This window comes from Cyprinus carpio, chromosome A19, assembly GCF_018340385.1.
Source record: "Cyprinus carpio isolate SPL01 chromosome A19, ASM1834038v1, whole genome shotgun sequence".
Classification (NCBI taxonomy): domain Eukaryota; kingdom Metazoa; phylum Chordata; class Actinopteri; order Cypriniformes; family Cyprinidae; genus Cyprinus; species Cyprinus carpio.
This window is the reverse complement of record NC_056590.1, coordinates 22,402,599-22,422,064: the sequence shown is the minus strand read 5'-3', so window position 1 is coordinate 22,422,064 and position 19,466 is coordinate 22,402,599. Positions and strand designations below refer to the sequence as shown.

Genomic DNA, 19,466 nt, shown 5'->3' with positions numbered 1-19,466 from the left:
GTACAGTCAATAAATCTTTCAAAGTTTAATGGGATGATACAGTAGACTCCAAAGATAAGTCTGTTTATTTAAATACAGACTTACTTTAAAAAACACTAAAAGCACCAAATACATAGTGACTTTGACATTAAAAATCTCAAACATTCATACAGTAAAATGAACTACAGTTAACCTAAATAGTTCACTATTCATCAGTTACAAAAGTACAATCACACAAATAAATCATGTCATGCATTGTATTTAATGGCATTCAAGTACTATAAATGAAGGCAAGTGTCAATAATATCGCTACTGATACTGAAATACTGAGTATAAGTTATCAATGCTTTACACAGCCATAAATGTCAGTGGATAAAATATAACTCTAGCTTTTCAACATTACATTATAACAAATCCAGGCCTTAACTGCATATTTTCATATTAATTATTTTTGTAAGTATTATAGAACATCAAAATTGACTAATTATAATATTTTAAGTGAACAAAGTCACATTTAGTTATGCCTTTTATTCAGTGAGCCTCTCTATAAAACACTTGTGTTGCAAATATTATGTTATGCATTATTTCTAAAGCTTTAAACAGCAAATGTTAATTGCAGCCATTAATGCTTTAGGTCTTTCTGTACTTTTGGAGTTGGTGAGATTTTTTTTTTTTTGTTGAAGTTTTTGAAAAAAGTCTCCTGCTCAAAGCCACATTGATTTGATCAAAAGTACTGTAAAAAGTAATATTGTGAAATATTCCAATTTAAAATAACTTTTTTATTTGAATATAATTTTAACATGTAATTTATTCATGTGATGGCAAAGCTGAATTTTCAGCAGCCGTTTCTCCTTCAGAAATCATTCTAATATACTGATTCACTGCTCATTGCTTTGTTGCTCTCTCTGTTGGGTAACACTGACTGTGTCAATGAAGTTGCCTATGACACTGCTGAAGGAGTGCAGCATGGAGACTCCCAGCTCATTGCTCGTCTCGTTGATGTCAGGATCATAGGCTCCAAATAATGGCGTGCAGACTTCTATATGTCCTTTTCCCTCCCTCTCTAGGATGCCAGTAAGTTCAGTTCTGGCTTGCTGGAACTTCTCCCTGTCGTAATTTATCAGCGTGCTTTCATCCAGTGGGTAGGTTACACCTTCAGGATAACAGTCACGTGGGACGGGCAGCTCAATATATCTGTGAGACAATACATAATACATTCAAATTACAAGAAAAACAACCAAATAGTTAACAACAATGAACACGGTTTTACTGTACCTCAATGCAGGAAAGCCCAGAGCCAGCATATTAAAAAGATTGTGCAGAGCAGCTGTGCTCAGTGGATTACCCAGGATCTTCAGTTCCTGTAGCCTGTGACAGGGTCTCAGTGCTTGGGTGAGCAGATCCAGTTTGTCATCATCCAGTCCACACTCCTCCAGACCTACACTAGTGAGTGTGGCACAGCAGCGATGCAGAAGCTTCCGGAAGGTGATGGGGAAGAGGTCAGCTACCTCATGACCACTGAGGTCCAGCTTTACTATGTGCTCACTGTGCAGGCTGTTGGCGAAGTAGGCCATGTCCACTGCGTTAAGACTGCAGTTTGCTAACTCGATACACTGCAGCGGAGTGTTCAGTGGACTGGCAAAACAAACAGATTATAGTTACTCAAAACAAGTGGTTAGGAATTATCCTAAGATTAAGCATCAAACTACAACACTGGAATTTACACCAATTTCAGTAAACAATATTATTAATGAATCACGTCATATAATATTATGTATATAGTTGAGCTGCATTGAGATCTCTGAAAAAAAAATTGAGTGACTGAGCAATACATATTTTTGCAACTCTGCTGCACATGATCTATACATCTAGAAGTCTCAAGACTGCATTTATTTGATGAAAATACAGTAAAATGGCTGTGATCGTCGTCAGTGATTTACGCTGTTTCTATTTAGTACTGGGGATGGCGCTGTTGATCGTATATACGATGAACCAGGTAGGAAGTTATTTAAGGAAGTGTGATTTCGTCTCTCTCTCTCTCTCTATCTCTCGCCTGGGTTAGGCATGCGGGTTAATCCCGGTCATGGTCACACGAGCGCACGGATTGTGAGTGTTGTTGTAGCCCGCTTTGCATTAATGTGTTAATGATACATTTAATGCTGCGGTCTTTTGTGATTTTAATGCTTACGATTCGTATTTTGAGGAATGTGATTCCCTCATTGAATTTCGTAAAGCATTGAAAAGTTATTGTAAGTAATTCGCGTGTAAATGGAGCGTTTGAGAGAGAGCTTTTTCCAATTAAGTTGTGAGGTTATGATGGTGATTTCAATGCTAATTCAGGGCATTATATGTAGTGTGGTTTGAGGAGGTTTTTGGTGTAGGGAGATTTTTTTTTTTTTGTATTTATTTTGGCGCTCGAGTTGCCGAATTTAGTTGTAATTATTGTGTGATGTTATGAATTACGTTTCAGACCAAGTAGTTTAATGAGTGACAAGGTAAGCTTAATTATTTGAATTTTTTAATTGTTTAATTATCTGCCGATTTATTTCACTCATTTATTGTTGTAAGGTACTTAAAAGGTAAATGTTCCTGGGACCCTCAGATGTTGTTTATTTATTGGTTTATTGTGATTATTTGTGTAATTATGGAACCCTGTTCTCCCCTTATAAATTTTACTGGATCTGGAGATGATGGCAGTCTGGAATCATTTCATGATAGCCCTTTGACTCCTCAGAATGTGGAGCGGTCTTTATTAGACGATGACACTGATTTAGAACAGCCATTTCTTGGTGTCCCTCTGATTGGTTCAGGGAACCAAGCAGATGATTTAACTATCTTTTCTCAGGCAATTGATTCACTTAAGTGTATTTGTGGACACTGTAGCCTGGCGGAAAAAATGGTTTGAGGAGAATGCTAAACTTTGTGCTAGAGCTATTCCTAAAGAGACGTTAGTAGTAGTTGAAAAAGCACAAATGGATTTTTTGGAGGTCTTTAATGATCGTATGCAAAGTTCTAGCAATCAAACAATTGATGCTATTAAGTGGAATGCAAAACAGTCATGTACTGAGTTTAAGGAATTGCTTGATGATGCTAACAATTCATTATTTTCTTCTTTTAAAACAGCTATCAAAGAACATTGTGTAGGTGGAAAGGAGTTACAAGAAGTACGCAGTCTGAAGGAGCAAGTATTTACTGTGCAAACTTCACTTGATGCGCTGATGCAGAAAAGCACTCAATGTGATAGTAAGTTAGCTGAACAGGAGGGTGTTGCCCCTGCTACTTCTCAGCTATGTTTAGGTTCAACTGCACAGTGTAATACTGGTGATTTGGTTAGTCAGGGTTTTGCTCCATCAAATTTGACCTGTGGTCGTGTGCTGCCTATTAAGATGGTATTTCCTTCCTTTGGGGGGGGGGGGGTGCATGATGAGACCGATCCTCTAGTTTGCTTGGAAAGATGTAAAGATTTCTTAGCTCTCAGACCAATGTCAAATAGTGAAATACTTGCAACAATGCGTAGTGTTCTACATGCTTCTGCCCGTGACTGGTGGGAGACAGTGAGATTTCAAATTGACACCTGGGAAGATTTTCAGCAAGTTTTTTTAGCTGTCTTTTTGCCAGAAGACTATCAAGATGTGTTGAAGGATCAAGTATGAAATCGGTTACAAGGGGCAAGTGAAAGTGTCCGTGACTTTACATTATCATTTCAAGCTAAGTGTTGGAAAAAGGAAGCTACTGAGGATGAGGTTTTAAAGGCCCTATTAAAAGCTATGAATCCTTGTTTTGCTAGTCAGCTTCGAGGTCGTGCCCAGACTTTTGGAGAACTGGTGAGACTGGGGACTCAAATGGAGAGAGATTTTGATCTTCAGAGAAGGTATAATCGGGTGCATTTGTGTAAGAACAATACATTAGACCAGAATTCACAATTTAGAAAAATAAAAGAGGAAGATAGAAAGGCCATCTTGCCTTTAGAGCAACGAAATCTAAGTCTCTTGTGTTGGAGGTGTCATGAGAATCATTCTCCAGGTTCTTGTCCTAATTTCAAGGCTGCTTTAAGTGGAAAACACTCTGGAGGGCAGGCCCAGAATGGTGAAGAATTCCAGGGTCATAGTCATCAACGAGGTGTAGTATCTGCTTATGATACTCAACGACTTGTAAAGAACCCAACTGGTAGCAGACAGGACAAGAGAGTTGGCCCTGTAGTTCTTAGACAGTTAGTTGTTCCCTTAACTGTGAGGAACTGTACTGGGAAAGCACTTGTAGATACAGGGGCCACCTACACGTTGCATTTTGATTTATGGAATAAGATAAAAGGACATAAGCAACTTGATGTATGGCAAGAAGGACCACTTTATCTGGCTAATGGTGATGCTACTGTTCCTCTTGAATAGAAATTGCTGGATTTTTATTTGCACGATTTGCATTTTCAGGTTCCTACAGTAATCCTTCCAGCTAAGAACCTTGTTTATTCAATGGTGCTGGGGTTAGATTTCATAGGGTTGACTGGTTTGCAGCTTTATATTAAAGATCAGTTGTACAGTTTATCAGGGGACCTGAAAAATCGTGTTTTCCCCTTTCAGCCACCAATTACCTCAGGGGATTCATGGATGTCATGTATACCACCTGTGGATTGTAAGCCTACTGCTTCTCTTTATTCCTCTGTCCCTCTTGTCCAGATTAAGTGGTCAGCAAGTGAGTATATTGAGAATTATGTGCAGGAAGAAACTAGTCTAGAACTTGTGGAGTTAGTGCAAAGCAAAGTCAATGAGAGTAATTTATCAGACAAGGAGTCTCATGTTCTTTTTACTCTTTTGTTTGATCATCAGGTCCAAAGACTATATAAGAGTATAGTTGATAATATGCAGAGTCCTGATGATTCTGGTTCTGGATTTGTCATTTTAGAGGACAAGGTTTAACGGAAGATGACTCATCCTTCCAAAGGAATCCATTTTCAAGTGTATGTCCCACAGATCCTTCACCAGACTATGCTGGAAGCATGTCATTCCAACCCGTTAAGTGGGCATTTTGGTCGTTATAAGACACAAAAAAGGTAAATGGAATAGCCTTTTGGCCAAACATGTGGAGAGATGTTTCAGAATTAGTAAAAAAAAATTGTCAGTTGTCAACAATGTAAACCTGAGTGTCGTAAACCAGCTGGCATGTTACGGCAGACTGAAGCACATGGACCATGAGAATTGCTCGGCGTGGATCTCAAGGGACCATTGCCTCGTAGTATGCAAGGTAACACCCAGCTATTGGTAGTAGTAGATTATTATAGCCATTGGGTGGAGTTGTTTCCACTTCGAAAAGCTACTGCTGTGACAATTGCACAGACACTAAGGAAGGAAATATTGACACGGTGGGGTGTTCCAAAATTATTGTTGTCGAACAGAGGTCCCCAATTTACCTCTGAAATTTTGCAGGAGCTGTGTAGCAGGTGGGGAGTGCAAAAACCACTCAAAACCAACTTCACAGAACGTGTGAATCAGACGGTTAAGGTGATGATATCATCTTACGTGTTTGGGGAGCATAATCATTGGGATCATTATTTGCCAGAGTTGAAGTATGCTATCAATTCTGCTGTTCAGGAGAGTACTGGATACTCCCCAGCAGAATTACTCTTGCAAAGAAGGTTGAAAGGACCTTTTGAACATGCTCTAGAGCCACACCAGACCAGTCTCAGGGTTCTTAAAGATTTGCAGGATAGGGTAAAAAAAGAACTTGTATCGAGCTAAGGAGAAACAAAAACGTTTTTATGATGCAGGTCGTAGGAATGTGAATTACTCCAGAAATTATAGGGTTTGGATGAAAGCACATCCTCTTTCTAAGGCCTCTAAACAATTTGCAGCTAAATTTGCAGCAAAATGGATCGGGCCTTATCGAATTGTAGAAATATTAGGTCCAGTAAATTATCGGGTTGTACGTGAGGACAATGGAGAAGACTTGTGTACAATCCATGTGTGCAATTTGAAGCCTGCCTTCCCCTCTGCTGCAGAGTTGGATCGTAAGGAAATGGAGGGAGCCTTGAAGATTTTTACTGAGGAACCAGAGGATGAGGATTTTCTAGGGTTTTGATTAAATTATGTCCTGGATTAGCTAGTACTTCGTATTGCAATGCCAAATTATTTGGAAATGAGTGAAATGTAAATGTTGAATGCTGGAACTAGTGGTTTTTTTTATGCGGTTGTTGTTGCAGGGTTTCATGTATTGACAAATTTTCCTGTAATGAGCATATATAGTTTATAATTTTGCAGAACATTAGGGCATCTTTTTCCATGGGGGGGAAGAATGTGACCGTCGTCAGTGATTTACCCTTTTTTTTTTTATTTATTGGTGGGGATGGCGCTGTTGATATTATGTGAGATGTGTAGGAAGTTATTTAAGGAAGTGTGATTTCGTCTTTCGCTCTCTCTCTCTCTCGCCTGGGTTAGGCATGCGGGTTAATCCCGGTCATGGTCATACGAGCGCACGGATTGTGAGTGTTGTTGTAGCCCGCTTTGCATTAATGTGTTAATGATACATTTAATGCGTTAATGATACATTTAATGCTGTGGTCTTTTGTGCTTTTAATGCTTACGATTCGTATTTTGAGGAATGTGATTCCCTCATTGAATTTCGTAAAGCATTGAAAAGTTATTGGAAGTAATTTGCGTGTAAATGGAGCGTTTGAGAGAGAGCTTTTTCCAATTCGGTTGTGAGGTTATGATGGTGATTTCAATGCTAATTCAGGGCATTTTAAGTAGTGTGGTTTGAGGAGGTTTTTGGTGTAGGGAGATTGTTTTTTTTATTTTTTTATTTTTTTTTTTTGGCGCTGGAGTTGCCGAATTTAGTTGTAATTATTGTGTGATGTTGTGAATTACGTTTCAGACCAAGTAGTTTAATGAGTGACAAGGTAAGCTTAATTGTTTGAATTATTTAATTGTTTAATTATCTGCTGATTTATTTGTCACTCATTTATTGTTGTAAGGTATTTAAAAGGTAAATGTTCCTGGGCCTGGAAACAAAATTACTGTGATTTTTTTTTTTTCTTTTTTTTTTCTATGTTAAATATAATGTACTGAATTGAGGTAATAGGATTGGAATTGATTGTGAATAGAAAACCCTTGAATCAACTTCCCTGTTGTTCCTTGCTTTATTTATTTCATATAATAGAATAGTGTCATCCTTACATGATGAATTCAATTGGTAATTGTGGTGATGTGGTGGTTTTTACCCCTGGCGCCCGAACCCCAACTTTAAGGCCTAATACTGTCACATGGTAATATTGTGAAATATTATTAATATTTAAAATAACTTTTCTATTTTAATATTTATAAATAGTAATTTATTCCAATGATGGCAAAATTGAATTTTCAGCAGCCATTACTACAGTCTTCAGTGTCACATGATCCTTTAGAAATAATAATAATAATATTATTAAAAAAAAAACCTTTTTTTTATTGTTTCTATAATTAATGTTAAAAACCATTGTGCTGTTTCATTTTTTGTGGAAACCATAATTTTGTTTACTCTGATGAATAGGAGGTTCAAAGTTGAAAGTTGAAAAACAGCATTTATTCGAAATATTTTGTTTTGTTATTTTTTTATTTTTATTTGATTTTGCTGAATAGAAGTATTATTATTATTGACCTCTGAATCTCTAATAGTATTGTATGTGTGTGTATATATATATATATGTGTGTGTATATATATATATATATATATATATATATATATACACACACACACAACAGGAAGTTTATACTTCACTATTAAATCCATATAAAGTCCTAGGTATATTATTAAACATGCTACATCTGCTTCTGGGGTGAATTAATATCTTATGCGTCAGCACCTATGAGACGTGATGTTTTGACTGTTATAAAACATGTGCTGCTATTTACAGTAAACATAGAACATATTGTGTTGCCAGAGTCATGTCCTGACCTACTTTGAGTTTCCAATGAGACAGCTGTCTGTAGACTAGTTACACAACAAACAAGAACAACAACATGCAAGACATGGCTTGATGATAAACAGTTGATTAGACTGCAAACCATCAAATAAGACTGTTAAATCGTATATTTAAGTGAAAGATACCTTATACACCACCATCCTAAAGGCTGGGGTCAGTAAAAAAGAAAAAAAAACGTGTATTATGGTTCACACAAAAATATTAAGCAGCACTGTTTTCAACACTGATAATAATAAGAAATGTTTCTTGTGCACCAAATCAGCATATTAGAATGACTGAAGGATCATGTGAAACTGGAGACTGGAGTAATGTCTGCTGAATTCAGCTTTGCCAGCACAGCAATACATTAAATTTATAAGACTGTAAAAATAAATAAAATCACTGACCCCAAACTAGTGTATATATGACCTATGTGTATGAGTTTAAATGGCAGCTGTGGTCACATTTTGGTTTTCTAGTCTTTACCTCAGCAGCTTCCTCAGATGCCCTGTAAGAGTGCAGAACCCCAGACAGAGCTCTCTCAGTTCAGTCAGCTTGCTCATCAGCTCACCCAGAACTCCCATGAGGCCTTCGTCTTCCAGAGCCAACCTGTGTACATTCAAAGCCTGAGCAGGAAACGTGAGCGAGCGCAGCTGGGGGAACTTCAGCTGGGAGAGCAATACCTCAATGTGTGGAGCCTCCAGATGTACATTGTGCACCACTTCCAGCTTCTGCAGTCTATGTGATTCCACCAGCTTCAAGAGGTGAAAGAGGTTCCGGAGGCTCAGTGAGTCCACACGCAGGCCTACGAAGTGCAGTTTTAACGGGCACTGTCTGTGCAGCAGCAGAGCCTGAGCCACCACCTCGTAGTTCCGTCCAGTAACAAAAGCATCAAAACGGACATCTACCTCCACATCAAATGCTGATGGTGCTGCTTGGCCGGTCTGCATGGACACCATAGTCTCGTAGCACATGCGGGTAAGTAGTTCAGTTCGTGCCCAGCGGCCAAGAGTCTGTCTGCAGGGACAGACCTGGTGTTCTATGTCTTGTAGACCAATTAGATCCACCACACGCAGCATTTTTGTATACATGCTTGGAGCTTGAAGCACATAGTCCCTCAGACCTGTGAGAATGGCCTCCAGACAGAGCCTGCAGGTGCAGGACATGAGATCATCTGGACAGTCAACTGTCCTGCCCAATAGTTTGCGCAAGTTGAGTTCTTTCAGAGGCCATGTCCGGACCAAGACGTGGAGCATTGAGGCCTCTTCACGCAGATAGCTGGCTTTGAAGAGGATTGGGTAGAGATTGTATGACAAGCAGTGGAGGTTCTTACATGCATTTGGGCCAGTTTGAAAAAAGCCCTCGGCTGCTAGGAACTTCAAGCTCTTCATGGCTGTGTTCTTCAGCTCTCAAGATCAGGGAATCTTCTTGGAGCTGTCAGCCTTTAGGAGATGTGGAGTGTTGCCCTCTTTCAACCAACATATATATGTGCGTCAACCCAAGAACAGAAGAGTGCTGAGCAAGAGCATGAGGGTGGATAATCAAGAGGGAGTTAGTTATTAATAGAAGCAGCTGTCTCATACTCTCATGACTAAACAGACAGAGGTTAAACAGCAATTAGATTTGGGATGGCTGGAAAGAAAAAAGAAGTCTCTTACGTGTGACCATCAATGGTTACATTCTGTGGCTGTAGGAAAAATTTGTTATTTTCTGGGTTAACCATTGAGAATTGTATTAAATTAAGTTGTGTGACTTCATCTAATGTAATTGTGCAATAAATATATTTTTAGGGTATATTTTCAAAAATTTCTGGAAAAAAAGGTAAAAGGAAAAGCAAAACGTATGTTCTTAAGGTGCTGCAAAATGTCTTTTGTTAAAAGTTTAGCAATGCATGTAGCACCCTAATCACAGATTAGGCACCTTAAAACCAAACAATTTTCTATGTCAACATTGGAAGTCATGGCCTAGTGGTTAGAGAGTTTAACTCCTAACCATAAGGTTGTGGGTTCAAGTCTCGGGCTGGCAATACCACGACTAAGGTGCCCTTGAGCAAGGCCCCTTGAGCCCCCAACTGCTCCCCAGGTGCTGCAGCATAACCGGCTGCCCACTGCTCCGGAAGTTTTTCAGAACTCTTACGCAGGGTGGTAATGGTGATGATGGTGGTGCCCATGGTGATGATGGTGTTCATGTCTTTGAGGAACAGGCATAAAACCCCCAGGAGGAACAGCTGGCCCAGGCTGTAGTTCTCTGTCATGTTTACTTCTGTAAGGGGATGCAGTCTCACTGGCTCGGGCACGGATGCCTTTGCTGGAGCTGTACAGCAGAGGTTGCTGTTGCTGCTGTTGGGATGGACGGCACCAGGTCATAGGGTGATGCCCATGGAGCTTACTGGGTTTGGTTGAGGCTCCACTATAACCGACAGACTTGCTGCAGATGCTGAGTGACCTGATGAAAGGAAAGGATTTTCCAGATGACTGCACAGCGCTGCAGGTGTCAGGTTGAGAGCGATGATGATGGTTACAGGAAGAAGCACATGTTTCTGGAGCTATGATAGTAACATAAATTATATTTAAGGAAGCTCTAAACATCTAGTCTTCTAGAATTAGAATAAAGCTGAATAAACTTAGAATAAAACTGGCTTTCGTTAAACCGAGCTCAGCTATTTTCACTGGCCTTATGAAAAATATCTTGCTGAAAAGCAGATAATAAATATTAAGCTATCACCTTCAAATTGAGAAGTATAGTTATCAATTCCAGCCGGATCCAGATAGTGATTCCTACGTTCTGTGTTTTCATCTACGGAGTAGTGCTTTCTCTCCGAAACACCCAAATGATCCGAGTTCAGTTGTCTGACAGAAGAAAATCATAGAACAATAATCACATTAATAAATATTGTATCATAGTGTTGGTAACAGTGGTGTTATTGTTAACTAAAACTATTTAAAAATGTAATTAATTGAAATAAAGCTTAAAATTAAATATTAAATAAGACAATAAGCTTTATTAGAAAACATTATTAAAATTAGAAATGTTTTTAATTTAAAATTAGCACATAAAATTATTAAAACAAAAAATAAACTAATGGACTCAAATTAAAAACTGAAATATAATTAATATAAAATATAAATAAATTCTTTATTAGTAATTTATGAACACTGAATTTTAACTATCATTTGACTTCATTTTGTTCCACTGGGTAAATACTTCAAATTTTGTTCTCCTGGATAAATAAAACATTTCTTTTATAAATGTTTCTCAAGAAAAACTCATGATTCACTCATATACTGAAGACTACAAAAAAAAAAAAATCACCTGATCTGAGAATGAAGGCTCTCTGCACTCCGTACTGCATCCTCTATTTGATCCCGCTCATTTTGAGACATTCCAGCATCCCGATCTCAAGAAGTACAAAAGTGAGTAACACTGCATTATAACAAGATTATTTCAGCAGAGCAATCAAACACTGCCTTAACCAAACAGATGAGACCATTTGTTTACAATGATAGGTTCAGTCTTCACCTTTTCTGCTGGTTAATGGAGTGACATTCAGCTTAACTCGCAAGGTTGTGCCATTACGAAGCACCAGCTGTTTGACTGATGCCTCAACCACCTCACAGATCGTGTGCATCAGGCTCAACATATTCTGCAACAAACACAATGAGATAAACTCACCAATAGCTAAATGATTGTTTATCACTTTAATGAGATGGTAGGTCTTCTGTCAATACTGAGCTTTACCTCTCTGGTTATTTTCCCATTGTTGTCCAAATCATAGTGTAATCATCCACTCTTGCCGATTTTCATCCATGACAGACACATTACACTCCTTGTCCTTATATCAACAGCACAGCGATGGAAGGATTTGCAATATGTTTATTGATCAAGATATCCTACAGCTCAGAAAACAATTCTTAAGTTTTAGCAAAGCACTATTCATTAGCTACCATGTAAAACTTTAGGGTCAGATTTTGTTTTTTGTTTTTTTTGAAAGAAATTAATACCTTTATTCAGAAAGGATGAATTCAACCAATCAAATGTGACAGTAAAGATATTTATAAGGTTTTGTTAGGTGACACTAGGATCTCAAACCTGATATTCACTGGATCATATGCAGTTTTCTGTATGCTAAAAACTTACATCATTCTTCCCATTTCTCCTGAGTGAATCTTTGAGTGGATGCTGTCTGTCATTTTCAGAAGAAAGTGAGGATTTGGGAGTCTTCATTACTCTCTCTGGTGGCAGTGTTACTACAAATAGCAGATAATTTTAACAGATCTTACAAAGACTTTTTTTTTTTTTTAGAAAAATATCAAACTTTATATAATATATTAAAATGACAGATAAGTCTGTATTACTTCACTTTAAACAAAGGCACTGTTTGTAAATGAGTTTCCTTTCACAGCTCGACGTACCCTGCAGCAAACAGTACTGATCTGACAACTGATCTTCTTTTGGATCTCTACCACTAAGATCCTAGAGTTAAAGAGGCCAAACAAATCATTAACACTTTGGACATCCAAAGAAAACAATGGATTCAAGTGCAGCTATTGTGTGCAGTAAAGGACCCACAGGATGATTTAGATTACATAAGAAAGTATAGAAAACAACACTCATGCTAGTTTCTTTGGAGGGTGAACAACTGTAAAATGATAAATGGACTAACATGATCTATGAACCTTTGCATTTCTAAGACAGTTTTGTATATAATTTGTGTAGAAAACATGCTTTTGAGCTGGAAAACCAGCCCCTATAATGAATGTACCAAGAACAAGAAAAAAATCACTTCATTTTTTGCACTCCTGTGGTCTTTGTTTCCAGACACATTGCACCGCTGGTTTCTGAGGGAGGAAGTGAATTGCCCTCCATGACAAAACAGCTCAACATCATCTGTAATCCTCCCTGCCACAACTCTGTCCCTTTTACACTAGCAAAAAACACAACTTTATGTGCACTGAGAACATCTGACTATAAACTTCTTATGTCACATTCCAAGATTTTAGCATTTTTTAACTTAATATAATGTAATTTTACTGGAATATTTAAATATTCCTGAAGAAAAAAAACCCACAACAATACACTTTATGAAACAAAGTTTAAAAATCACCCAACACAAAATAATAAATATATTGGGATGTGCCGATTAAAATTATGGCTGATACTGATAAGCCAATAATTATTTTCATGTTATGGTCAATAACCAAAAGCGGTTAAATTAAACTATTATATTAACATTAAAATTCTACACTTTTTCGCTAAATTATTCTCTACATTAACCACATAAAATGCTTAAAACTTCACAACATCACAAAATGATAATATACAGTACATTATACAGACATTATACAGTACAATATATGGACATTCATTTTGAGATTTGCTATAATTATTAGGTTGTTATTGTTTTAAAGATTAATTTTAAGTGAGTGTTAGATGACAGCAAATGTAAAAATAGTTGCTATGAACATGAACAATTAAAGAAAACAATACAGACCTATATACACTGTAAAACATTTGCAATTTTTACAGAAAAAAAACTAAAAATGCTGCAGTAAAACCCTGTTATTTGGTTAACTTTAAGTTACCATATACTGTGAAAAATCGTTTAGCATAATTTTACAGTAAAATACTTCTAAATGTATGGTTTTGCAACCATACAGTTTAGATTAAAAACAGTAAAAGGCTATCCCAGAAGCCCCTTCATGGCACAAAACATATAATTATATTTTCTAAAAATACTTTTTTCTTCTCATTTTATTATTAATGTACATTTGACAGTTTTGTGCTACATTTTCTGTTGTAAAATATAAGATGTATAATATTTTGTTTTTGTTTTTTTTTTTTAATTTAACTGAATATTTTTTCATATATATTTATCCAAGAAATGAAATTAAATACTGGCACATATATATATATATTTTTTTCCATCTACTAAATTTCATCTTTTGCAAGCAGGCACATCCAAATGTGCAACCATAAACCAATCTCTCGGCATCAAGCTGCTGAAAGCAGAACTTGCAGTCTGACAGAAACCTGAAAAACAAAAACCCAAAAAAGTGTGATGAGTGATCAGTGAGCCAATGATTTCTTCCATCATCACTGCCAACCCTACTATGCTCTGCCTGCTCTAGTGCCTTTGATGTGGGATCAGATTACCAGCTTGGAGTTTTTTTTTCCTGCCCTGAGCCTGGTTTCATTGGGCCAGACACCCCCATCCCAGCTCCAGTTCTTTTTCACCACCCACACACACTGCTGTCTCTACCCTCTCACCAGGTTCAGAACAGTACCTGGCTTTGTTTCCTCTCACTTCCTGTCACCAAAAACCTGGATGCAACCCTTACTACATGGTGAGAGAAAGGGAGAGAAACAACATGCCATTTGATCATCAGTGAGCTAAGGTGGGTTGGAGTATGATCGTGCTTCAAAGTACTAGAATATCTAACACCATTTGCTAAAAATGTTGAGGCTGGGCATGATTGATTTAATATTTCATGGTCTTGGAATAAACTCGAATGCAATCCAGCATCACTATGCTTTCCATGTTTAGATGGGCAATGATTCAAGCAAGAACTGCATAATGGCTTACAGTTGTAGTATTCCTTTCTTACACAAACTTGATTTTATTAGTATGGACTAATGGCATACAAGTACTATATAGTTCACGCAAAATAAATAAAAATAATAATAATAATCTGTCATCATTTACCCACCAAGTTGTTCCAAAACTGTATAAATTTTTGCTGAACACACACACAAAAAAAAAAAGATATTTTGAAGAACTTGTGTAACCACTGAAGCCATTGACTTCCATAGTATGGAAATTTTATAATATAAATAAATTTTATAGTATAAAATTGTTATATTTGGGGGGATAAAAACTCTAATCTAATATAAACCACACATCAAGCTTATAACATTGTGAGTAGAAATAGAGGTCTGAGGGCACCAGATCAGACTGAAAGGGCTCTTGACTTTAGTGCAGGTGATTAAAGGGCCCCCGAGCAAAGTAGTTGTGCTAGAAAAACAAGGGCAGCTTTCGTTTGCTATCAGATAAATATCAACACATGGAAGTTGAAGGTCAATAGAACAGGACAGAATCATTTTATCTGTTACTTCACAACTTTTTATGTATTTTTGATATTTCCTTTTATGGTTTACTGAACCAACCAACAAATTTTGTAAGTCGTGGCCTAATGGTTAGAGAGTCGGACTCCCAATCGAAGGGTTGTGAGTTCGAGTCTCGGGCCGGCAGGAATTGTGGGTGGGTGGGGGAGTGCATGTACAGTTCTCTCTCCACCTTCAATACCATGACTTAGGTGCCCTTGAGCAAGGCATCGAACCCCCAACTGCTCCCCGGGCGCCGCAGCATAAAATGGCTGCCCACTGCTCCGTGTGTGTGTTCAGTGTGTGTGTGTGTGTTCTGCTCTGTGTGTGTGCACTTCGGATGGGTTAAATGCAGAGCACGAATTCTGAGTATGGGTCACCATACTTGGCTGAATGTCACGTCACTTCACTTCACTTCACTTCAACAAATTTTGAGTGTTAGCAGTAAACAGACTTAAGTAATCATACTTAATGAGGTTGCTCATTAAAATTATTTAAGAAAACGTAGCTGTCATACCATGCACCCTATTCTAAAGAGACATGGATCACTGCCTCCAGCACACGTCCCCTTCGATGTGGGACAGACAGGAAAAAGAGTGAAAGAAAGGATTCTTCCACCCTTTTCAAGTAAACACAGACTCCTTTGAGCCCTCTGAGGCCAAAACCTTTCAAGTGTCCGTGGCTTTATGACCAACACTGCAGGATCCTGCCACGAAAACACAGTGTCCTAATTAGACCTGAAACACACTGGTGACAGAAAGCGTACACATGTCCTCATTTAATGTCAAAGACTGATTCAGTGTGAATACATTCTGTGAGTAAAACTAAATGAGATTTGGATTTATGATGCCAATGTATTCTTATAATCCCATGTTTTGGAGACTATTTTGTATGTGATGTACACTCTCAGGGGTGGTACCCTTTTAAAAGTTATTCATATGTACATTTTAGGTACTAATATGTAGCATTTAGAGGTAACTAAGCTACAAAGATGTACCTTTTAGCTTTTGTACCTTTCGATAGTGCCCCAGCACTGACAGCTTTGTACCTTTTTGTCTGATAGCGTACAACAGATGTGAACATTTGTGTCAAGTGGTGGTGACATGCATTCATCCGCAATCTAACTTGTTACTAAAACATTTATTTGTCACTTAGTAATAGTAAGCAAACCCACATGTATAATTCAAAGAATGCAAGAATGTTCTCTTTCTTCATTTTTGCATACATTTTCAGCTTGCACAATAGAACTTGGTTATTTGCCATATTGATTTTATGTGACAGAAAACAAGGCTGTGAGGGATAGACTTCCAGTCTTTACAGTGGCATGCACTGCATAAATGTCCTAAATCACGGGTAACTTTCAAAAATGTTTTATGGAGGTTTTTGTTTTCTTAACGTTTTTTTTTTTTATAATTTTTGTAAGCTGAACAACTGGCATGTTGGTACACAACAGTAAAATCCATAAAACACAGTTGGTTTCATTACTTGTCAAAAATTTAACATGACACTTCCCTGACCAATGATTATAGTTTCATCATCTGTGATTACTAACAAATATGAACAGGTTGCCAGTAGTATGCATGCTCTTTGGGATGAAACCCAAGATCATTGTGTTGCTAGCACCATGCTCAACCAACTGAACTTCAAAAACTACTAGCAAATAATGTTAAATTTTTTGCAATATCACAACTTGTTTATTGCCTTAATCACCCTAATGTGCCATTCTTTGTAACTATAATATGTATTCCTTCAGCTGCTACTGTCTTGAAAATTGATTTATCAAACCATTTAAAGCATTTTAAACCCTGCTCTTTTCTTTTATACATCTTTATTGATATAGGTATGGTCATCGTCAAGCACCTCCAAGGTGGGTCTATACTTCTTTAATATGTTAAAAACACACAAACACAAAAATCCAGGAAACTGGTCATCTTCCTGCACATCTGAATTCGCCTGAAAAACAGCAACACAAAATGCACTGTGTTGTATGTTTCCTTGATCCTAACCACCAACCCTGATCTCTGAATTAAACGTTTGATGTTCACAGCATCACCACAACAATCCAACGCCTTAAGCTGAACAACCCCTCTACATTTTGCAACTGGTTTGCAGCTGCCTTCATCATAGCACTTCTCCCACCAACTACACCTCCTTTCCCTCCTCCAACCACTTCCCCACATTTTCCCATCACAGCCTCCCCCTGTTTTCAAAACCAATAACAGATGTGTGGTGGGGCGCTAAAAGACCCTGCTGTTCTGGCTGCCGGCCATTTTTATTTCACACAGTGATGAAGGCTCCAGGCTCCATTGAGAGAATGAGAGCAAAGGAAAAAGAGGGAAGAGACCCAACACCATTTAAATACAAAGCTGAGAGTACAGTGTAATGTGGAGAAAACTGTTCAGTGTCTGGTTGTAGCAACTGGCAGTCTAAAGTGTGGAAATCATGAAGCCAATTTATGTTGATTTGTGTTGACTCACATTTACATTTCTTCACTTCACTTCTAATAGTGCAAGCTAGGTATACAAATTTTCAGATCCCATTGAATCAAACCCATTATTATATGTGTACTCTATTTAAACAATAGGAATATTTGCAGCTTATCCATTATAATCACCAAAAAAAAAACTATTTGTACTTCACAGTTTGACACCGATTTTAGGTTATAAAAATAAAGATCAACCTAATGTACTGGTTACATAATGTAGAAATGAAAGGGTTTTATAGAAAAATTGTTTATTTAATAAGTAAAACTCACATTACATAATGCTAAGCAGATCAGTAGTCTATTTCATATACATTGAAATAAGGATACAGTATGCACTGACTATAAATGTATTTACTGTTGCTACATTGTTTTTAATGAGTAAGCTATATAATGTTTCATAATGGCTTAAAAGTTAAGATGAAGTGTTAAGCTGTACTCATCAACCAGCTTACACTTAACCCTTAAGTATTGACTCATATAGATGTGGTTTAGAGTGGCAGTTAACTTAAATCTGTCCTTAACATTAAGAATTGTCACCTTCACCTGCTTGTTTCTGTCCACTTCGCCAGTACAGTCAGCCTCCTTGAAAACATCTATTACAACACAAATTTAATAGCATTTTCTTATGTAACAGCTTTATGTATTACAAAGTTATACATGCATCACCTTACCCTCAGGATTTTCTCTCCGTTTACATGCTATAAAAAGAAAGACAAAGGGGGGGGGGGTTGGACAAAAAACAAGAATGAGAATAAAGCCGCTTGATAAATTGTAGCGTCTGGAATGACATTCTCGAAGTGTCGTACCAGGTTTCGATTGCAGTTTTCCCATGTTGATTTCACTAATGGAAAGAACGAGCTGTCATTTCAGAAACATTTTCATCTTCTGTGCCATAAATGAAGTTGAGCCAGATATGCATGTTTCCATTTAAGACCGTCCATATTATTGCCGGAGACTGAAAGAAGTTTGGGAAACTCTTCCTTGAGAATTTGCTACACGCTCGCTCGCTGTGGAGGAACGCGACCCTCCCTTTGACGAACTCCTTCAGTTCTCTTCAGGCTCTTCAAAATGACAGATTGTGTTTCAAATTAAGCACAACATAATCTTTTCAGACCAAATATATATTTTTTTTAGCTTTGAGACACCTAAATGCAAAGTAATGTTTTTTAAAAATGTTAACTTTACTGCATTTCGTTATACAAAATAACAGTTGCAATGATTTTTATCAATCAAATAGCCACTACATTGTAGCGCCATCTGCTGATGTCTTGAGATACAACATGTCACTAAATCGAAAGGAGATCCTTTTTATTCTCTCTCTCTCTCTCTCTAGTGTTATCACACTTGTTACTGATCACGATAATCACAATAACTTTGCAACTATAAGATAGAAGCCTCACTTCACAGTGTGTGTCGGGAGATCAGAGCAGATGAAATATGAAACAGACACAGACAAGCCAATAAAAGAACCAGTATGGGCCATTCTGGAAGACTGAAAGTGAAAGTGAAAGTGACATGACATACAGCCAAGTATGATGACCCATACTCAGAATTTGTGCTCTGCATTTAACCCATCCAAAGTGCACACACACAGCAGTGAACACACACACACCGTGAACACACACCCGGAGCAGTGGGCAGCCATTTATGCTACGGCGCCCAGGGAGCAATTGGGGGTTCGGTGCCCTGATCCTCATTCAGAGGAGCAGTAGTTGCAGTTGTGCTTGTTGATCAACAAGTGCTTAAGTTTTGGATCTGGTGAAGGAGTGGGGCTTGGAGGAACCAGTCGTTTGGGAGGATGCAGTTGGGAGTGTCAGAGAGAAAACAGTTCATCAGGTGCTGGAGTGGAGGAAGAGCAAATGGTTTGGGAGGATCGACTTGAAGAGGAGAACATGGCAGGGACTCTTCCTCAGGTGCAGGAGCTGGCTTTTGAGGATGCATGGGTGGTTTGGTAACTGGTGGCAGGGGATT

At 37.8% G+C, this 19,466-nt stretch overlaps 1 protein-coding gene, 1 long non-coding RNA gene and 1 pseudogene across 2 annotated transcripts; all 3 read right to left on the bottom strand.

Annotated features, from left to right (window-relative positions):
* Position 1: 1 nt before the first annotated feature.
* LOC109052707 (leucine-rich repeat-containing protein 14B-like) lies at positions 2–9,451 on the bottom strand. Its single transcript, XM_019070128.2, has 3 exons — positions 8,396–9,451; positions 1,255–1,614; positions 2–1,173 (listed from the first exon to the last, which is right to left on the bottom strand). The coding sequence occupies exons 1-3, from the start codon at positions 9,298–9,300 to the stop codon at positions 858–860; spliced, it is 1,581 nt and encodes a 526-aa protein (XP_018925673.2). The 5' UTR covers positions 9,301–9,451; the 3' UTR covers positions 2–857.
* Positions 9,452–9,647: 196 nt separating this feature from the next.
* Positions 9,648–12,593, bottom strand: LOC109052722 (annotated as a pseudogene).
* Positions 12,594–13,342: 749 nt separating this feature from the next.
* Positions 13,343–19,075, bottom strand: LOC122148836. Its single transcript, XR_006162671.1, has 4 exons — positions 18,302–19,075; positions 18,167–18,193; positions 18,039–18,088; positions 13,343–13,939 (listed from the first exon to the last, which is right to left on the bottom strand). It is a non-coding gene; the product is annotated as an uncharacterized LOC122148836 (long non-coding RNA).
* Between the last annotated feature and the right edge of the window lie 391 nt (positions 19,076–19,466).

What these genes read in the sequence shown, in the direction of transcription:
- LOC109052707 (XM_019070128.2), bottom strand. Translation starts at nt 9,300, where the DNA reads ATGAAGAGCTTGAAGTTCCTAGCAGCCGAGGGCTTTTTTCAAACTGGC. An exon ending in CATCTGAGGAAGCTGCTGAG is followed by an intron (nt 1,615 to 8,395) that starts GTAAAGACTAGA and finishes TTGTTTTGCCAG; the next exon opens with TCCACTGAACACTCCGCTGC. An exon ending in CTGGGCTTTCCTGCATTGAG is followed by an intron (nt 1,174 to 1,254) that starts GTACAGTAAAAC and finishes ATTGTCTCACAG; the next exon opens with ATATATTGAGCTGCCCGTCC.